Source organism: Protopterus annectens, chromosome 13.part0 (assembly GCF_019279795.1).
Source record: "Protopterus annectens isolate FY-2018-M chromosome 13.part0, PAN1.0, whole genome shotgun sequence".
Classification (NCBI taxonomy): domain Eukaryota; kingdom Metazoa; phylum Chordata; order Ceratodontiformes; family Protopteridae; genus Protopterus; species Protopterus annectens.
The window spans coordinates 669,597,954-669,618,938 of NC_056747.1; the positions used below are offsets into that span (position 1 = coordinate 669,597,954).

The 20,985-nt window shown below is 42.8% G+C and overlaps 1 protein-coding gene across 1 annotated transcript in view; it reads right to left on the reverse strand.

Moving 5' to 3' along the window:
• PRPF8 (pre-mRNA processing factor 8) overlaps positions 1-20,985 on the reverse strand; it is a 2,252,227-nt gene that overhangs the window by 1,882,505 nt on the left and 348,737 nt on the right. The window contains exon 11 of the mRNA XM_044054875.1: positions 9,980-10,114. Within this exon, the coding sequence (XP_043910810.1) occupies positions 9,980-10,114 (135 nt within the window). The remainder of the gene's footprint in view (positions 1-9,979; positions 10,115-20,985) is intronic.

Here is a 20,985-nt window from a genome sequence, read left to right on the forward strand (position 1 = left end):
CTTGTTGTGGTGACAGGCTTCTGCCCACCATCAAAACTCCTGTTGCAGGCAGGGAATGAGTCTCTAAGCTGTGGCAATGCTGAGTCCAAACACTTTTTAGATACCATTGTAGTTTCCTCATATGGTAGTAGTAGAATGCAGGATGCCATGAAACCCAAGGCCTGCAGGATTTTCCTTGCAGATAAGTCAGTTTTTGTTGCCAATTTCTTGTAGTAAGTAGTCAGCTGTTTTTGTTTGTTTGGCATGAGATAAGCCATCTGGGCAGTTGTATTTAAACTTTCACCCAGGAATATTATCGCTAGAGAGGGCACTAGTTTTGATTTATTTTTCATTTACTGTGTACCCTAGGCCAATTAGTAATCTTTTTACAAACACCAGATGCTTTAGAAGAATGTCTTTGTTCTCTGCTTGAATTAGGCAGTCGTCCAAGTAGGGGTATATTTGAATTCCTCTTTGTCTGCAAAACGCAATTACTGGTGCCAGGCATTTTGTAAAGACCCTGGGCGCAGTAGATAAGCCAAATGGCAGTGCAGAGAATTGGTATTGCATTGAGCCATCTATGAATCTGAGGTATCCTCTGCAATTTTGTCTGATTGGGACATGCAGGTATGCCTCTTTTAGGTCCAAAGTTAAGAGCCAAACCTTCTTGCCCAGCATGGGCAGTAGCTGCTGTAGAGTCAACATCTTGAATTTTGGAACTTCCAGAAATGTATTTAGTATAGACAGATCCAGTATTGGTCTCCAGGTTTTGTCCTTTCTGGGCAATAGGAAAAGTCTGGAGTAAAATCCTTGCCTCTGCTCTTGTTGTGGCACTAGTTGAATGGCCCTCATGTCCATGAGGGCTGTAATTTGTTTTTGTGCCTCTGCCCATTGATTGTGTGGCAAGTCTGGCATACCTTCTGACCTTGGTAGAGTGTGAAAATGGAACCTGTAGCCTTGGGACACTGTTCAGGACCCATTTCCCTTGGGTAACCATTTTCCAATTTGATGAAAAAAGTGCTAGTTTTCCCCCTAAAGGGGCTGTCAAAAGAAAAGTGCTTGGATCCGGTAGAGGAAAATCATTGGGACTGTTTCCTGTAAGGTTGTGACTTGTCTTCTCCGCTTTTGGAGGTAGGACCACCCCATTGTTTAGGCCTGTATGAGCCTTGGGGCTGATATCTGCCTCTGGGATGCCTGTATCTGCCTCTGTGGTCTGTCCGACACTAGAAAGGACCAATTTTTTGAAGGCCAGTTCCTGCTAAACCTGGGTGGCTGTACCTGTAAGAAATCCTTGACTGTCTGCATAGATTTTGCTTTATCCTCCATTTTTTTCAACACCTCTTTTGCTTTAGTACCAAAAAAGTATCATGCTGTAATGGTGCATCTAATAATTTTGCTTTAACATTATCAGGCAGATTCTGTTCCTTAACCAAGCATGCCTTCTAATAACAGAACCTGTAACAGCGACCCAGCAAGAGGCCTCCAGTGAATCATTACCACATTGCAAAGTATGCTTTCCCACTTGTTCAGCTGCATGCAATAAATCCTGCAATTCCTTGTTCTCTGAACTTTCAGAATTTATCAATAATTTCTGTTTAAGCAGTGACATTAAATACTGCTGATATTTAAGCATATGAAACTGACAATTTAAAGCCCTCACAGCCAGGGTAGCAAAAGTGTAGACTTTTTTCCCCCATCTGTCTAGTGCCCTAGAGTCCCTATCAGACAGGACAGGGTTTTTTGCAGTGGAAGCTTTAAACCCTTTGGGACCCTGAGATATAGTTTCTGGGTCAGCAGTGGGGTTTTTATATAGGAATTTATGAGAATCCGGGACCCTGTAGTATCTGTCTGGCTTAGCAGGTGCAGGGGATAGAGAGTCAGGGGACAGGCCGGACTCTGAAAATATATTTACAAAGTCTAGCACAGAGGAATAGCAAGGGGCCTGTGCTGAGGAAGTAGCAGGAAGTCTCTGAGACTTTTCTTAGATTCAGAATAATCTTGGCTCTCCCAGTTGAAATGCTCCCTCATGGTATGCAGGGTTTCCCCAAAATAATAATCCTCAGGAGGAGAGGCTGATGGAATGGGTTCTTCAGCATCAGAATCCTCATAGGGAAGCATGGAGTATAATCCTGTTCAGAAGAGGAATCAGAGGAAATAGAAACCTGATCAGAAGAATCATACTCTGTCTCTTGCCTAGGCCTCTTATCAGGAGGGGGATGGGAGCCCCTGATCAAAGTAATTAGGTCTTCGGCCATTTTAAGCATCCGTTTTTTAGGCGTGGAAGTCTGACTAGGAGAATGCTGTACTTGTTTCTTTGTCTTTAGAGCTGCTTTAGTCTTTTGAAGCAGAAGAAGGCTTAATATATAGTTGTGTAGGTCTGAAGACACCATCAGAAGCCGATGCCTGCTCAGCAGCTCCGGACCCATCTGAGGGATTGATTTCCGAGGTTCCAATACCTTGAGTATTCAAAAGCCCAATCGGCTCCACGTGGGAGTTGGAAGCGGCCTGTGGCTCTGACGTAGCGGGCGCCAGGGGCTGCGCCTCACTGAGAACTGGTGACTGGCCTAGCAGAGGCTTCGTCGTCAGTTTTGGACCTCGGATGCCTATCTTTTTCCTTGTCCTTGTGTTTTTTGTAAACTCCGGTTGTCGGCTGGTCCGACGGCATTATATAATTAAATCTTCGGCCAAAGTAATGAAAAGCAAAATCGAACTGACGCTTGATAGTGCGTTGGTTAAATCTAGCACAAACCCGACAACTAGCAACGTTGTGATCAGGGCCTAGGCAAGGAATACAGTAAGAGTGAAAATCCTTATGAGGTATTTGCTTCCCACAAGAAATACAATTGTTAACTTTTTCTGACGTTGGTCTGGAGCAAGAAAAAAAAAGTTTCCCCAATGGGGTACTTAGTTTTAATGAAGACTTCGGTTCTGAAATTCTGATTTGAAAATCTCAGGAGTCGGCCGACCGGCACTTGGGAACTACTTTTGCTTCGGGCACCGCGTGGCAAGAAAGACTGAAGAAAATGGCGTCGGCTGCATCTTTTATACCCCTGGCGCACTGACATCAGGAAGAGGCAACAGCAACCGACGCCGGACCTGGACTTTGGAATTCTGGCTAACTGAGGGTAGCCTGCCAGCAGGATAACCCAAGAGTAATGAATGCAACAGTGAAACACGATGAACATCTGATAGTGCATGGAGCCTGCCTTGAAGCGTATGTATTTCCTGCAATATTCCCTTATTGGAATGTGCAGGTAAGCTTCCTGTAAGTCTAAGGTTGCCAACCAGGCATCTTTGCCTAGCATGCGAAGCAGCTGTTGAAGTGTTAGCATTCTGAATTTTAGGATTACCAAAAAGGTGTTTAGAGAGGTCCAGGATGGGATGCCAGGAGATGTCTTTTCTGGGTACCAGGAAAAGTCTTGAATAAAAACCTTGTCCCCTTTCTTCTGCTGGGACAGGCTGAATAGCCCTGATACTTAGAAGAGGGAGAACCTGCTGTAGGAGCGTCTGCCTGCTGACTTGGGGGGTAGGTCTGGCTAACAGTTTGGGGTTGATAGGGTGCGGAAGTGGAACCTGCATCCTTGGGAAACTATATTCAAAACCCATTTGTCCTGGGTAATGAGTTCCCAGTTTTTTGAATGCAGGGCGAGTTTTCCTCCTAAGGGAGCAGGCAGCTGAGCAAGGCTTGGAAGATTTAAGGTCAAGTCATTGTCATTTTTCCATTGGGGGGGTGTCTTACTAATCCCTGCTTTGGAAGTGGGGGACCCCCACTGCTTAGGCCTGTGCGTAGTCTGAAACTGTAACCTAGGTGGTCTGCTGTTCCTGGGTTTGGACTGAAGGCCTGGAAGAGGCTGGAAAGGACAAATTCTTTGAAGACCAATGCCTACTAAATCTGGGAGGCTGTACTTGCAGGAAATCTGACAGTTTGCATAGATTTAGCTTTTTCCTCCATCTTTTTGAAGACTTCTTCAGCGTTGTTGCCAAACAGGTGGTCTTGGTTTAAGGGAGCATCCAGTAATTTAGCTTTAACATGATCTGGCAAGTTTTGCTCCTTAAGCAAAGCATGCCTTCTAAGTACAGACCCACTGACAGCAGCCCTGCAAGATACTTCTAAAGAATCAAAACCACATTGCAAAGTGTGTTTACCAACTTGTTCTGCAGAATGCATTAAACCCTGTAATTCTTTGTGTTCAGCACAGTCATGAATCAACATCATTTTCTGTTTAAGTAGTCCCAGAATATGCTGCTGGTACTTTAACATATGAAACTGGCAATGTAAAGGCCTAATGGTCAAAGTAGCTTAAGTATATACCTTCTTACCCAATCTGTCCAAGGCTCTAGAATCTCTATCCAAAAGGGTAGGGTTTTTGGCAGCAGTAGCCTTAATGCCCTTAGGTCCTTGGAAATGGTCTCTGGATCTGCAGTAGAATTCTTGAAGAGGAACTTGGGAGAGTAAGGTACTCTAATACCAGTCAGGTTTTTTGGGAGCTGGAGGTGAAGTGTCTGGGGAAAGGCTAGATTCCAAGAAAGTACCATCTATAATGTCCAGAACAGGAGGGATAGCTAAATGCCTGTGTTGAGCCTCTTTTTGGAGTCAGAATAATCCTGGCTTTCCCAGTGGAAATGCTCCCTAAAGGTGTGCAAGGTTTCACCAAAAGAAAAATCTTCTGGAAGGGAAGCAGAGGGAATGGAATCCTCTACATCAGAATCCTCATAGGTAGATAAGGGCAAATCCTGGTTATCAGAAGAAACAGAAATATCAGATTCCTGATCAGCATAATCCGAAGGAAAATCAGTTCTAGGTTTTTTAGGGGGGAAGGCTGGCTTCACCTAAATAAAGTAATAAGGTCTTCAGCCATTCTAAGCATTTTATAGGCATATGGGCCTGAGCATGCAGTCTGGACGTTGGTTTTCTAGGCGTGGGTCGAGTTTTAGGCCTGGATGAAGAAGATGGCATCGGTTTAAAATGAAAGTCTGTAGGCCTGAATACACCCTCAGAAGCCGGTGCCTGCACAGCAGCTCCGGACCCATCCAAGGTAGAGACATCCACAGGTTCCATTGTCGAAGAAGCATCTCGCACCATACTGGACTTCGAAAGGGTCTCAGTAGAGGTCTGCGAATCTGAGGTAGCGGGTATCAGGGGCTGCGAAAGCACCTCACTGAGTACCGGCGGACTGGCGACTAGCTTAACGGAAGCTTTGTCAGCAGTTTTGGACTTATGCGGTCTGTCTCTGTCTTTATCCTTATGTTTTTTCGGAATATCGGTAGTCGGACGGCTTACCGAAGCCATTTCTGGCTTGTCATACTAAGTACCAAAATAATTTGCTGCAAATATAGCCCAACGATAAATGGTTCGGGGGTTGAACAAGGCACAAAACTGACAGTGAGGGACGCCGTGGTCTGGGCCTAAGCAAGGAATGCAGTACGAATGAAAATCTTTATGATGTGTTTGCTTTCCACAGGTAAGACAATTGCTAACTTTTAATGACATTGGTTAAGAGCAAGAGAAAAGGATCCCCACCTGTGAGGGTACTTAGCTTTTTTTGAAGGACTTCGTTTCTGAAACTCGAAAAGGAAAATTTCAGGAGTTGGCCGACCGGCACTTGCTAACTGCTTCTGCTTCAGGCACCTCGCAGCAAGACACAGATGTAATGGCATCGGCTGCATGTTTTATACCCCTGACGACCTGATGTCATGGAAGAAGAGACAGCATCCGATGCAGCAATCCAAGACTCTGGTATTCAGAATGGCTGAGTGCTACCTGCAGGCAGATAAACCCACATGTGATGACTGCAACAGTGAAACATGAAGAATATCATACAGAGTTTGAAACAAAACAGCTAAGCTAATGGGTAAAAAGGTCACACATAAACCATTTACTAAGAGCAAGACCTGAAAAGCTACTGTCTTCAGTGTGTAATACCTCCAAAGAAACAAAATACGCCAAAGACAACTGTATAGAGAACTTGAAACTCACACCTGCCTCTCAACATCCCCCAACCTCAGGGGTGAACTTGCTTCTCTTCTGCCTGGTGTACAGAGAATATTTCCACAAACACACTGATGTCCTCAATTTTGACTACTTCTCTCTTCTACCAGAGTTTTGCCAGTAGTAGCTCTTTCTGCTAGTAGGATTACTTATTTACTAATATAGGTCTTTATTGATTTTTCACGGCCAGTTCTGTAAAATAGACATTGTGCCTTACACCCTTTCAATTAACACATTTAACAAATCCTGCTGGGGAACACCGGTCCAAGTGCTTATTTGCATTAATATAATTAATGTGGTCTATTCCTTCCAGTTTCTCTGGTACAGTAAAAAATCAGATTTTATCAATGTTTAGTCTTCTCTTATTTTTGAAACAGTTCAGTCTACATCATTTTAGTCTCCAATTCTGCAGCTGTATCAACTTATCTGAACTACTTAAAGCTTCAATTTATTTTTCAGCCTTTGGACTTTATATCGTAAGCCTATCCCTTATTTTAAGCACCTAAAAATGCAACTGACTACTTTTGTTTCTTCTTAATTACTAAAAACCATTTCCTCTGCTAAAACTGAAACCTGCACCGCTTTTTGCTGAACACATGCAAGGTACACCTTTCTTCCCAGGCAGAGCTTCTTCTTCCTTTCTAGATGATGCTCTCCTACTTTCTCCAAATGTCTTCTCTCTTAGTAGCATCCAGGCAGAAGCTGAACTTTTCCCCAGACTGAATGTTTATTGGCTTTTAAACAATTAGTTCTCTCTAAACAATGTGCTGCTCTGTACGTGGCTATAGCAGAAGCCTTCTCGTCCTCCTCTCTATTCATCATTTCTACTGCTCCGATTCAGTCTTTTACCTTTAGTTATGTATAGGAGTTGCTCGTTTCTCCTCCAAATGTCTCTCACAAGCCATGCAATGCTGACATCCAAGTCAACGTTTGTTGAGTATCAAACTTCTTTGGCTGTCTGCAATCTGAAGACCATCGTACACAAGTTACATCACTAGTGAACATGATCTTCAATACTGCACTACTTCTGCAGCTTTCTATTCCATCACACTCTACCATTTTTAACTAAACTTTTAGTCTCTCTCTCTCTCATTACATCTGTATTACTTTGACAACTTTATTAATTTGACGTCTAAAGAATGGCCAACATTTTAGTGTCATTTCAATGAAGACATGTGTAGACCATTAAGTCCTACAAATTTATGGTTCTAAAACCTCTGAAAACAGATCCTAAAAATGTTACTTTATTTATTATACAACAAAAGAGACATTTAAAACTGAAGCAAACTCTGTCTAAACACACTTTATTAAATTTAAATACTTGTGCATTGCAATATCTACATATTTGCACAGTACAATGTCTATTACTGCCTAGACAGAGGTTACTGAAAAAGACCATCAAAAAAGTCACAATACCACATTTAACAAGTGACAAATTTATCACTACCCTTTGCCAACATCTGATAAACTACATTCTTTATTTTGGCCACCTCAGAATTCATTTATTATGGATGCATTAACTTTCCAAAGTAGAAAAACAAATGATGCAAGCATCCACATACATTCTTTGTTAAAAAAAAAAAAAAAAAAAAGTCTTCTTTGCCATTAAGAATAGTATTCTATATATAGTAGAGTCCTTAAAACTACACTTATTCATTACTTCATGAAGAATAACCGATTAACGAATAATCTTTCTCCTTCCAATTCTTACAAACCAAACTTACACCAGCGCATTCACTGTTAAGAATCTAACAGTGCAAGTCAAAATCCTGTCATAACTGCCTTGTGGTCAAACTGGATGCCTGAAAGTCTGGTGTCGACATGCTAGTAAATAACTGCTTAAAACAGTACCACTGCCACAGATGTGTCTACTTCTGCAAACTTACTCCTAAATTGCTTGAAAAGTAGTAAAGAAAACACGGATGGCCATGTAGGACAGGCTACGTTAAAAAAAAAAAAAAAAAAAAAAAAAAGACACAGACCATCAAAAAGCATCTCGGATTAATCAGTTAGCACTAACTACAGTGCAAGTAACCAGATTTTAGATGTGGAGCTTGCAAGGAGTGTTAGGAATGAACAGTCAAACGGTCAGCTCTCCTAACCTAGGAAAGGGATTAAAGAATGTCTCATCAGAAGAACCTGTGGAGAGAACCAGAAAGTTAGCTCCAGATGCACTACAGTACAGGACTTTGCAGGAAGATGACATGAGAGGCAGCAGTGGAAATACAGAGATGCAAGCCAGGTTGATGTCTGCATGCACTGCATGGCAGATGCACAAAAGCCAACTAGGGAGCAGCACCTAAAGTAATGAAATAAATTCTTCAGCAGTTACGTTTGACAGCCATCTGATGTTCAGCTCCCACTTCTCCAATAAGTGCAGTTGCCAAAGGACAATCCACAATGTGTGTTGGGCTCAATCTTAGGAAGATCACAGTGAAAAAAATGTGCTAATAGGGAATAAGGACCTACAACTGCTGAAACCCTACGCAACGACAAGATTTGTGACTAAGTTACACTACCTATACCAACTGGAATGTTCTCCATATTCTGTTAAGTTAAGATAACTTAAGATTACTCTGAAGATGAATTGCGTGCTACACATCTTCCTTTATTGAGCCACCCACCAGAGAAAACTTGTTCTAAATTTTGTGGGATTTGTAATGTACCTTGTGCATACACTGTGGCTGAAAATAAGTTTTAGACCAGTACACAAACCAGGAAAAAGAATTACATAAAAATATGTTTGAACTCGTTGCAATGAAAATATGATCAATGTACTGCACAGGCCCTTAACTACCCTATGTACAGACATACATAGTTAATATAATCTAGAATTACAATTTTTACGCAGTTACCACCAGTATTACACATGATGCCACATTCAGTTGACCAAGCCACTGCAGGCTGACCCACAAACAATGCAGGACCACATTCACCTGGACAATGAACAGCAGTCACAAGGAGCAGAGATACTGCATGGACGATTCAAATGCAGGAGACTCGAGGCTTAAAGAAAAGCAGTAATAAAAAGCAGCCCTCTAATGCTCATCCACTGCAACAAGCCTGATGTAGTACTATTAAGACAATAGAGCACACCACAAAGTTCACTTTTGAAAAATCATTCCAATATACTACCTCCACCAAGATAATCCAACTAGTCACCCAACACTCCTATATACAAAAGATTCTACTATAAGCAGTGCCAGTAGTCCAAAATGTAGCATACTCACCTGGAAGATCAAAAGGGTGTGTGTTCTATTCCCACCCAGGGTATTTGGATCAATTTAACAATACTGACACTGCAGTGAAGTATAAGGGGTGCTGCACTCCAGAGTGTTTAGCCCTCAGATGAGACTTTAAACCAAGGGCCTAACAACCTGAGCTGGTGGTAAGCTCAAACGGATGTAAAAGACTCCAATGCACTTATCAAAAAAGGAGAAGGGTAAGCTCCCTGGTGCTGTGGCTGAATTTGTCTGTAGTAGAAATACCACCACGTTTCCTCTGAAAGAGAGGCCACTGGTCTAGTTTGACTAACCCAGTCAAAATGCAAGTAAACTAAACTGTTTGATCCACAGGCACCTACCACTCTTCAGATGCTCTGTGAAAAGGGAAAAAAGTAAACACTCTGGTTTGAGCTACATACTGGACTAGCCCCTACACCAACTAATCTCCAATCACTATCTGCAAAATATAGACCTCTTCATTGTAATTCAGTCTTGTTAAAAAAAAAAAAGGAGATGCCTTTGACAAATTACAAAATTAAACAAATGATAAGGGACATAAAATACCACTCCATAAGGTAAGTGAACACACCCTTGCTGTCTCTTTGTAAACAAAATACAGAAACAAAAGGCAGAGTTGCACCACAAAAAGACGCAAATAGTTCTTAATTTAATTAATGTACAATTTTTCAAAGTGTTTCATTAACAGATTTCAGACTTGTGTACTCTCAACAAGATGGCAACAAGTAATTCTAAGATAGTGAATCCATGTGCTCTAAGCTGTACTTACAGTGTTAAATCTGTAGTAAATGAGATGTTTGAGGTCCTTGCACATACGAATCTGTCTCATCAGTTTGTATTTGTACCTGTACATTCCTGTGAGCTGACCCACGTGGGCAAATATATACTGCAAGCCATCTGCCAACTAAACACATTAACACTTTTTCAGTAAGACATTTTACAGTTAGAACATTACTAAACTGTTATGAAGTCAATATCGGCTCATTACCATCCAAGTTTTATTTATTTATTTTTTTAAGATTATCACTCATCTTCTAGTAAGAAACTGCAACTTACAAATGTGCAACAATACTTGCATGAGCAACAGGAGAAAGGAAAAAAAAGGACATGAAAGTATCAAGGATGCATAACCATAAATGAGCAGTGTTACCACAGTAAACTCTTAGTATGTTGTTCTGGCCAGTGTCTGGAAAGCCAACTTAATCAATGGTCCGAGTATCTTTACATCAATTTACCTTACTGATACATAGTTATAATGTGCACTTAGTTTAAATATATTTGTAAAATCAAGTTATGTTTAACTCTCAAGGGGACATTTTTAGTGAAATGCTGAAAACTTTACAAAAAAAAAAAACTTGTATTCTAGGTAATATTTTGATCTTTACCTTTGACAAACAATTGGCCAGTTAAGTTGATTATTTTCTAGAGCTATCATGACATGATAGGTCCACTACTCCATACCAAACAGTAAATATAGACACAGTATAGACATCTCCAGGTTTAAAGTTCAGAGCCGTTTACTAGACTTACCGAAAGCTTCTGCAACACAAGCTAAAGTCTGCATAGCTTGTAGGAGTGAGCGACTCTCAGCTTAATGATGCACCACAGTAACAGTTTTGTCTGGAACTTATTGCAAATGTTGATGTTTGATTATGTTCACCACTGCAGGAGTGATAACTTCTTGGGACATGTGCCTCAGGAGAACTGATGCCTGGCCTGACCTCCAGAGCTTGGCAAACCTACTCTTCCAGGATAGGCAGACACCCCCCCCCCACATGGATAACAGCAAATCACTGGTAGAACAAGGGCATCCACCCATGTCATCTTTAGCTTTCTTGCCATGGTTTACCACCAATGTTAAGGTCAGAGACCACAGCATGAATAGATCCTTTATGAAGTGGACTCCTGACCAGGATTGCTCAGGTAAGAAGGGATCTATTAAGCTACCTCTCCAGACAATAGATCAACTTAGGAAGGAAAGAAAGAAGGAATGGGGTAAGGAATAAGGTGTTTATATTCACCCTAACCATAAGGAAATCCCAAGGAAGTAAAAGAAAAGAGGTGGAGGGAGGAAAACAAAAATTACGTACTTATGTTGTCTTACTTTCGCCTGGTTCAACATGTGGGATGTCTGATTCAGTCAGATGTGACCTCAGTGTCTTATACCAGACTACTGGATCTGAGAGCTCTGACTCCACCCCTACCCACAATTCCCTCCTAACAGCTGGATTTACGTCAAATCAAGTTTGCAAACTGACTTCAAAGCATCTCTAAACTGCAGGGAGGAATAAAGAAATGGGATTTGATACTATTCTTCACTATAGAAAAAAAGTGGATGCAGAGATGGTCCCATCAAGGTCTGATTGAGCCCCAGATGATGTAAAATGACAATGACAATTTGGAAGGGGGAAAGGAGAGAGGGAAGATGAATCAGACAAAAATAAGACAACACGGATTAAGTACATAACTTTTGCATCTAATGTCTTTTTTTTTTGTCTGATTCAATGTGTGGGACAGACAGATTCCCAAGCTACCTAAAAAGGACCTGGTGGACTCAAGGAAGGACATTCCAGAGAATGGCAGAGACAAAGGATGTGTGAACTCTAGACTGCACACCAAACTTATGAGATATAAAGGTATGAACTGCTGACCAAGTTGTTGGTGACCATATATCACGGACAGGTACTTTTGGTAAATGCTGCTGAAGTCGCCACTGCTCTGGTAGAGTAAGCCTTAGGTTTAGACTGTAAAGACAGCCCTCTTGTCTTACAAAGGAAATGCAGTCTGCTGGCCACGTAAAAAGCGTACCTTTTGATACATGTTGTCCTAGTTTTATCCTGGAAAAAGATGCATACCTGGTCTGACTTCCTAATGTTTTTAGTATGATGTAAATTAAACCAGAGTTGTCTCTGGACATTTAAAGGTATGGAGGGTGTTGTTCTCCCTTGTTAGCAAAGTTTGGAAAGAACACAAGTAAATCAATTTGTTGATTCAAGTTTGATTCTGATGCCACCTTACACAGGAACTAGCAAATTGCTCTCACTGAAACTATCTTTGTAGAAATTACAGAAAGGTTGTTGTTGTGTCTTTTGGCTTTTCCTGGTTAGGGGTCGCCACAGCGGAACTCCAGTCCACTAATGATTGGCAGTAGAATCTTACGTGTCAAGTTGCCAGCCCTGATGCACAACCTTCAACGAAGGTATGCCCATTCATGCACGTCTCCACACAGAAGACGCTCTGACTTAGAATCGAACAGGACAATGACTCTACTGTGAGGCGACAACGCTACCGCAGCACCACCACCGCAGTGTACGAAAAGGTGGCTTGCATGAAAGTGTTTGCAGTTCCGAAACTCATTTTGTTGACATAATGGCAATCAGAAAGACAGTCTTCCAAGAGACTAATTTTAAATCTGTTAATGCTACAAGTTCAAGGTGTTTCTGCATTAGATACTGTAGTAAAACTGTAATATCCCTAGGTGGAACTGGACCACTAAGGTACAGAGGTGGTCTCAATAAAAACGTTCCCTTTAGAAAAGCTTTTGTCATCTAAGAAATCTACTGAATTGCCTCTGAACCCTAATGTGACAGTAGGCATCCTGGAGATCGACACAGCACATCCAGTTGTCTGTCAGTACAGGTAGAATGGACTGTACCATGACCATCTGGAACTCTGACATACCAATTTAGGTAGCTGAGATCAAACATTGGTCGGAGGTCCCCTGTATTTTTTGAAACAAAGAACCAGGAATAATCTCCAGATCCTAACTGATCTGCGAGGACCAGCTGGATGACTTTTAACAACTCAAACTTCTGTTGCAGTGGATTCCAACTGACTGGGCAGCACATTGGGAATCTTTAATCTTTTCTTTGGGGAAGCCAAAAAGGGTACGGTATAGCCTTTCTTTGGGGAAGCCAAAAAGGGTACGGTATAGCCTCTAGTGAATATACATGGCACCCATGAATTACAACTTAAGGCTTGCCAGACTAAAGGGTGCAAGACCATGCTTCCTCCAGCTGCTTTTAGAACGCCATGCCACCAACTGAGGTGTTTTTTTTTTTTTTTTGGGATTTAGGACATTCATTTAGTACTTTGTGAATGCAGTAGTCTGGCACCGGTTCACAGACACTGGTAAAATTTCCCAGTTAAGGGCTCATGGGAACATTGGTTTTGCAGTCCCCTTCTTCCTCTTGGGCAGCATCCATTTGGATTACTTCTGCCTCGGGGAGGTCCATCCCCAGGAGAGTCCTGGTAAAAACCTTGGGATTCTTTGAACCACAGCTTTCTAACTCCACTTTGATTCCTGGAAAGGGATCACTGAGAAGCTGAAAAACTTACTCCCACAGCGGACATGTTTAACCATACTGCTCACTCCTGGTAAGAGTTTCTTTTACTTTATGTCCAAACAGGGTGAACCATCACAGGGGGCACTGAAAGGATAACTTGAAATATTCCACAAGATCGCATAACTGCATCCAAGCATGTAAATACCTGTACCTGCTGCCTTTAATGTAGCATCAGCTCCATTAGATTGCAGTTGCACGGTCACATTTGAGGTAGATTGCAGTGTAGACATTTGGGCATCCACCATCTTTTGGGCATCCATAGGTAAATTACCCAAAACAGACTTGGAAAGCTCCTAGATCAAGTCTCGCTGGAAATGTACAAGGTGCTAGAGAGTTCAGCTTCTCAAATGTACAAGTCACTGATGAAGATCTGTTTCCCTACGTTGTCCAATGCCCTTGACTTTCTGTTAGGGGGGATGGGCAGAGGAAACTCCAAAACCAAGGTTCCTTTATCCTTGTGTACTGGTTATGTTGGTTTACTGTGGATGGAAAGAGGAACTTTCCTCAGACAGTTCCTTCTTTCTGGCTGCTGACATCAACATAGTGTCTATGGGGGGGGTTCTATCTTTTGAAGGCGACCAAAATTGTTTGGTTTTGTTTCAGGTAAGCTCTGCTACATCAGGTTTCTTCCAAGCCTTCTAAGTGGTGATATCTATTAAGGCGTCATGAGGTGGGACCAACCAGGATGTCAATGGTCTAGACCCAAAGGCTTCAAGGAACATGGACTTGTCAGAAAGTTTGTGGACCATTCCTACTCTGCTTTACCAAATCTAGAATATTCCTGAAAGAAATGTCCTGGGGGGGGGTCTGGGGGAACCTTCTACATCATCAAAGTCTGTGTCTTCCATGACAGAATCAGGACAGGGGTCTCTGTTTCTGTTTGCATGCCATTTTCTTGAAGCTACGTCTCAGGGGCACTCTGATGGAGACACCTCAGAGTAAGATGGGGAGCTTGAATGTCAAGCGGTCTCAAAGCTGATTGGGTTTGTCTGTCCCTGCTGACCCAAATGAGAGGAAAGAAGCACAGAATCCACTAGGAGTTGGGATGGATTTGAACTCTGTGCATGCATGAGTCTCTTTGGTCCAGCCAAAGCCATCTCCACAGTGTTAAAGCACACTCCGCTAATGAAGCGGAGGAGAAACTACCTCTATTAGAAGAGTTAATAGGTTTCCCAACTCCAAAAGCGGTAATCTCTGAGGATGACCTCTGAACAGAGCTGCCTACAGCCAAAGCACCAAGGTGGAGGAGCAGCTCCAAAACCTTCAGAGTTGACTCAGTCAGAGCTCAAATCCAAACACTATGATTCTGGCACTCTTATCAAGAGAGTGAAGGAAGACGTTGAAGCTAAAGTTTTCAGACTATCAGATGTGAAGCTGGTGTGGCAGAGGAGTTCAGACCCATGATCTTTGGCTCAGGAAAAGCCAACTGTCAGAAAAAGACTGGATAGTGTCAAACGGCTTATTTCCAGCCCTCTCCTCAGGGATGGGACTGGGAAAACCCCCAGATGGATCAGCGCCCTCAGGAAATTCCTCCTCATACTGCAGACATCCATCAGTCAGACGTCTGGTGGATTGACCAGACCTTGAAGAAGCTAAAGACACTGGTCTCAATGGCAGCTTTTGTTGAAGTATCAGTGAGTGACGTCTAGGGCTGCCTGGTCCCAGAGAAAAAGTCATGGAGGGAATTGACACCAGAGCTGCAGTTGGATCCAAGTGCCTTGACAATGTTGGTGCCATACCTTAACAGTGTTTTGAGTCCAGAAGAGAGGGTAGAAAATTTGAAAAAAAGGTTTCTGGATCTATTCAACTTGTTTGTCTCAGTTTCTCTTTAGATCTTTTTCTTTGGATTTCTCTTCCTCAATCTTTTTATCTGAAAGAGAGGTGGAAGGTACCTTGGTCTCAGAGGACATTTTGGACCCTATCCGAGCAGACAGTAAGCCTTTGAGAATATGGCATTGCCTTATGCCTTGAAGTGCTGTGGTACCAAAGAATATACAGATACTGCAACTATCCTGTAAATTGAAAGGGCCTAGAAATAAACACAGAGGGAATGGAGGTTTGGGGGGGGGGGCTATCATGTCCGCAGGCTGAGGAGAGTTTGAAATCAATGGAGTTTTCAGACATTAGAAAGTACAGTTGTGTACCTACCATAAATGTAGATGTTAGAGTGTATTCACTGTTGCAGACATTACAATTGGGTTATCCTGCTGGCAGGCTACCCGCAGTCGGCCTGAGTTCCAAAGTCTAGGTCCGGCGTCTGTTGCTGTCGCCTCTTCCCTGACGTCAGTGTGCCAGGGGTATACAAGAAGCAGCTGACGCCATTTTCTTCCGTTTTCTTGCCCCAGATGTCAGGTGCCCCTAAAATGGTAGGCTAAATTATGCCAATAAGCATGCATACACCAAAAAAAACTTTTCCTTCATCTACAAGCAAATACCAACATAGGTTGTATAGAGGAGAAACGTACAGATCGGTCCCAGCAATGAAAAAAAAGGGGGGGATGGTGGGAGGGTAACCTGGACTGCAACAGTAAATACACTCTAACATCTACATGTATGGTAGGTACACAACTGTACTATGTTCATCGTATTTCACTGTTGCAGTCATTACAATTGGGTTGAATCCCAAAGCTAAGGTTCGGAGTCTGGAGCTAAACAGGATTAGGAGAGGCTATAAGGCTCTGCAGAACTGCAGTGGCAAAGCCTGCCCTGGATTTAGAGTAGAGAGGTAAGTGATAGTGCTTTGTAAAGGTATGCACTGAACTCCAAGTTGCAGCCTCTAAGATGTCTTTGGTTGGTACTCCTCTGAGGAAGGCTGCTGAAGTGGCTGCTGCTCTGGTTGAATGTGGCCTAATGCCCTTAGGCACTGATTTGCCATGCTGTGAATAGCAGAAACGAATGCAATGGCCTATCCACTTTGAAATAGTCTGTTTTGAGATGGGCTTTCCTTGTGATGCTGCTGCATATGCCACTAGAAGTTTATCAGTCTTTCTGAAAGCTTTAGTTCTGTCCAAGCAGAATTCTCTCACCCTTATTCTGTGGGTTTGGATAAAAAGTAGGCAAATGAATTGTTTGGTTGAGGGCCACACTGGACACTACCTTAGGCATAAATGTAGGGTTTGTACTCAGCTGAACCCTGTCAGGATGGAAAATTATAAAAGGATCCACAGCCATGAGTGCCTGTAACTCCGAGACTCTTCTAGCGGAGGTTATTGCTAGGAGCCGAGCTGTTTTCCAGGATAAGAATTTTATGTCAGCTGCAGAGGCTGGCTCAAACGGAGGCAGTGTGAGTTTTTCCAAGACATAGTTGAGGTCCCATGCAGGTATTGGTTCTCTCCTTGGAGGTCTTATGCTTTTGGCCCCTCTGAGGTACTGCCTCAGTAACGGATGAGAAAAAAATAGGTGGTTCTGTATTGTAATGAGCTGAAATGGCAGAGGCATGAATTTTAATTGATGAAAAGGAAAGGCCTTTATCCAGCATCTCAGTCAAGTACTGCAAAATCTGAGGAATATTTGAAACAATCGTGTCAATACCTTGTGCTTGGTTCCGAGCACAGAATCTCTTCCATTTGTCTGCATAAGATTTTCTGGTGCTAGGCCTCCTGGCCTCCAAAATAACATCCATCACTGCTTTAGAGAGAGGTGCATCTTGAGAGGCTATATTATCTGCCATGCCGCCAAGTTTAAGGTTTTGAGTTGGCTGTGCAGTATCGGACGGTGTTGTTGGGTCAATAAGTGAGGAATATGAGGTAATGTCCAGGCTGGGCAGTGAGACAAGCTCTTTAGGGTTGGGTACCAGTGCTGGCGGGGCCAGTCTGGGGCAATCAGTATCATTTTTGGTTTCTCTTGTCTGACCTTGAGGAGTACCTTGGGGAGGAGAGGCAGAGGAGGAAAGGCATATACTGTTAGATTTTTCCAGCTGAAAGATACAGCATCCACTTTCCATGCTTGCTTGTGATAAGTCCTTGTGCAGAATCTTTGTAGTTGGTAGCTGTGAGGGGAGGCAAATAGGTCTATGTCCGGGCATCCCCAGGTCCTTGTTATCATGCTAAAGACTTGTGGATCCAATTTCCACTCCTGGGGATCCAAATAGGTTTCTGCTTAGTTCGTCTGCCAGAGTATATTTCCTTCCTGGCAGGAATTGAGCTTGCAGATGTACTTGGTAAGTCAATGCTGCGTGCCACAAGTTCATGGCTAGCCTGCAGAAGGGGTAGGAATATGTGCCTCCCTGCTTGTTTATGTACCACATGACTGTAGTATTGTCCGTCTTTATTAGTAGTTGTCTTGAATGAAGTTGATCCTTGAAGGCTGTTAGGGCATTCTGAACAGCTAGCATCTTTTTTGATTGATGTGTAGATGCATTTGACTTGTGGACCATGTGCCCTGAATACATCTTCCTGCCATATGGCCCCCCCAGGCGTAATCTGATGCATGTCGTCAATGTATGCCTGGCTGTGGGTAAGGTGAATGGCTGTCCCGTGTTGTGGCGACAGGCTTTTGCCCACCATTGAAACTCCTGTTGCAGGCAGGGAATGAGGGTAATTATTGTTTCCAAGCTGTGGCAATGTTGAGTCCAAACACTTTTTAGATACCATTGATGTTTCCTCATATGCAGTCTTGCATATGAAATTAGCAGAATGCAGGATGCCATGAAACCAAAGGCCTGCAGAATTTTTCTTGCAGATAACTAGGTCTTTGTTGCTAACATTTTGAAATAAGTAGTCAGTTGGCTGTGTTTGTCTGGAGTGAGATAAGCCATCTGGGCAGTTGTATTTAAGCTTGCACCCAGGAATATTATCTCTTGAGAGGGTACAAGTTTTGATTTCTTCTGGTTTACTGTGTACCCTAGACTTGTCATTAATCTTTTTACAAATGCCAGATGCTGCAGGAGAATGTCCTTGTTCTCCGCTTGAATAAGGCTGTCATCCAAGTAAGGATATATTTGTATTCTTCTTTGACTGCAAAATGCAATTACTGGTGCCAGGCACTTTGTGAAGACCCTGGGTGCAGTAGATAAGCCAAAGAGAAGTGAAGAGAATTGGTAGTTCATTGAGCCAGCTTTGAATCTGAGGTATCTTCTGCATGTTTGTCTGATTGGGACATGCAGGTATGCCTCTTTTATATCTAAAGTTACAAGCCAAGCCTTCTTGCCCAACATGGGCAGAAGCTGCTGTAGAGTCAACATTTTGAATTTTGGAATATCCAGATATGTGTTTAGAATAGATAGGTACAGTATTGGTCTCCAGGCTTTGTCTTTTCTGGGCACCAAGAACAGTTTTGAATAGAATCCGTGACCCTGCTCTTGTTCTGGTACTTGTTGAATGGCCCTCATATCCATGAGGGATGAAACCTGTTTGTGTGCCTCTGCCCATTGATTGCGTGGCAGGTCTGGCATACCATTTTGCCTTGGCAGGGTGTGAAAGTGGAACCTGTAGCCTTGTGAAACTATATTTAGAACCCAATTGTCCTGGGTGATCATGTGCCAATTTTGTGAAAAAAGTGCTAGCTTTCCTCCTAAAAGGGGCTGCCAAAAGATAAGTGCTTGGTGCTGGAAGTGGAAAGTCATTGAGACGGTTTCCTGTATGGCTGTGATTTTTCCTCTCCACTCTTGGAGGTAGAAGCATCCCATTGTTTAGGCCTGTATGAGCCTTGGGGCTGTGATCTGCCTTTGGGGCTGTGATCTGCCTCTGGGGCATCTGTATCTGCCCCTTTGTGATACATCCGACACTGGAAAGGACCAATTTTTTGTAGGCCAGTTCCTGCTAAATCTGGGAGGCTGTACCTGCAAGAAATCCTTGACTGTTTGCATAGATTTAGCCTTGTCCTCCATTTTCTTCAACACTTCTTCTACTTTAGCACCAAACAAAGTATCATGCTGTAAAGGAGCTTCTAACAGTTTTGCTTTAACATGATCCGGCAAATTTTGTTCTTTTAACCAAGCATGCCTCCTAATGACAGAACCTGTAACAGCGGCCCTGCAGGAGGCCTCAAGAGAATCAAAACCACATTGCTAAGTATGCTTTCCAACTTGTTCTGCTGCATGCAATAAATCCTGCATTTCTTTATTGTCTGCACATTCTGTATTTGCTGGCATTTTCTGTTTAAGCAAAGATATAAGACATTGCTGATACTTGAGCATATGAAACTGGCAATTTAAAGCTCTTACAGCCAAGGTAGCAGATGTATAAATCTTTTTGTCCCATCTGTCTAGGGCCCTAGAATCCCTATCAGAGGGGATAGGGTTTTTTGCAGTAGAAGCCTTGACCCCTTTGGGACCCTGAGAGATGGTTTCTGGGTCAGCTGCAGGGTTCTTGTAGAGAAATTGATGTGAATCAGGAACCCTGTAGTATCTGTTTAGCTTAACAGGTGCTGGTGGTAAAGAGTCTGGAGAAAAACTGGACTCTGTAAATACATCATCTACAATGTCTAAAATAGGCGGGATAGCAAGGGACCTGTGCTTGGGCAATAAAAGGAAATCTCAGCCTTTTCTTGGATTCCGGGTAATCTTGGCTCTCCCAGTGGAAATGCTCCCTCATAATATGCAGCGTTTCCCCAAAAGAATAATCCTCAGGAGGAGAGGTTGAAGGGATAAGATTCTTCAGCATGAGAATCCACATTGGGAGGAATAGAGTAATCCTATTCAGAGGAGGAATCAGAGGAAATGGAAACCTGGTCTGAAGATTCATATTCTAACTCTCGCCTAGGCCTCTTTTCAGGAGGGTGATGGGAACCCCTGATCAAAGTAATAAGGTCTTCAGCCATTTTAAGCATCAGTTTTTTAGGCTAAGAGGCCTGTCCAGGTGAATGCTGCACTTGTTTCTTTGTCTTTAGAGCTGCTTTAGCCTTTGTAGCTGAAGGAGGTTTTACATATAACTCAATAGGCCTGAAAACACCCTCAGAAGCTGATGCCTGCTCAGCGGCTCCGGACCCATCTGAGGGAATAATTTCCGAGTGTCCAATACCTTGAGTTTCCAGAGACCCAGTCGGCTCCACGTGGGAGTCGGAAGCGGACTGTGGCTCTGAGGTAGCGGGCTGCAGGGGCTGCGGAAGCACCTCATTGAGAACCAGCGACATGCCTAGAAGAAGCCTCGTTGTCAATTTTGGATCTCGGATGCCTGTCCTTTTCTTTTTGTAAACTCCGGTTGTCGGCTGATCCAACGGCATTATATAATTAAATCTTCTGCCAAAGTAATGAAATGCAAAATCGTACCGACGCTTAATAGTCCGTTGGTTAAATCTAGCACAAAACCAACAACTAGCAACGTTATGGTAAGGGCCTAGGCAAGGAATACAGTAAGAATGAAAATCCTTATGAGGTATTTGTTTCCCACAAGAAATACAGTTATTAACTTTTTCTGACATCGGTCTGGAGCAAGAAAAAAGTTTCCCCAATGGGGTACTTAGCTTTAATGAAGACTACGGATCTGAAATT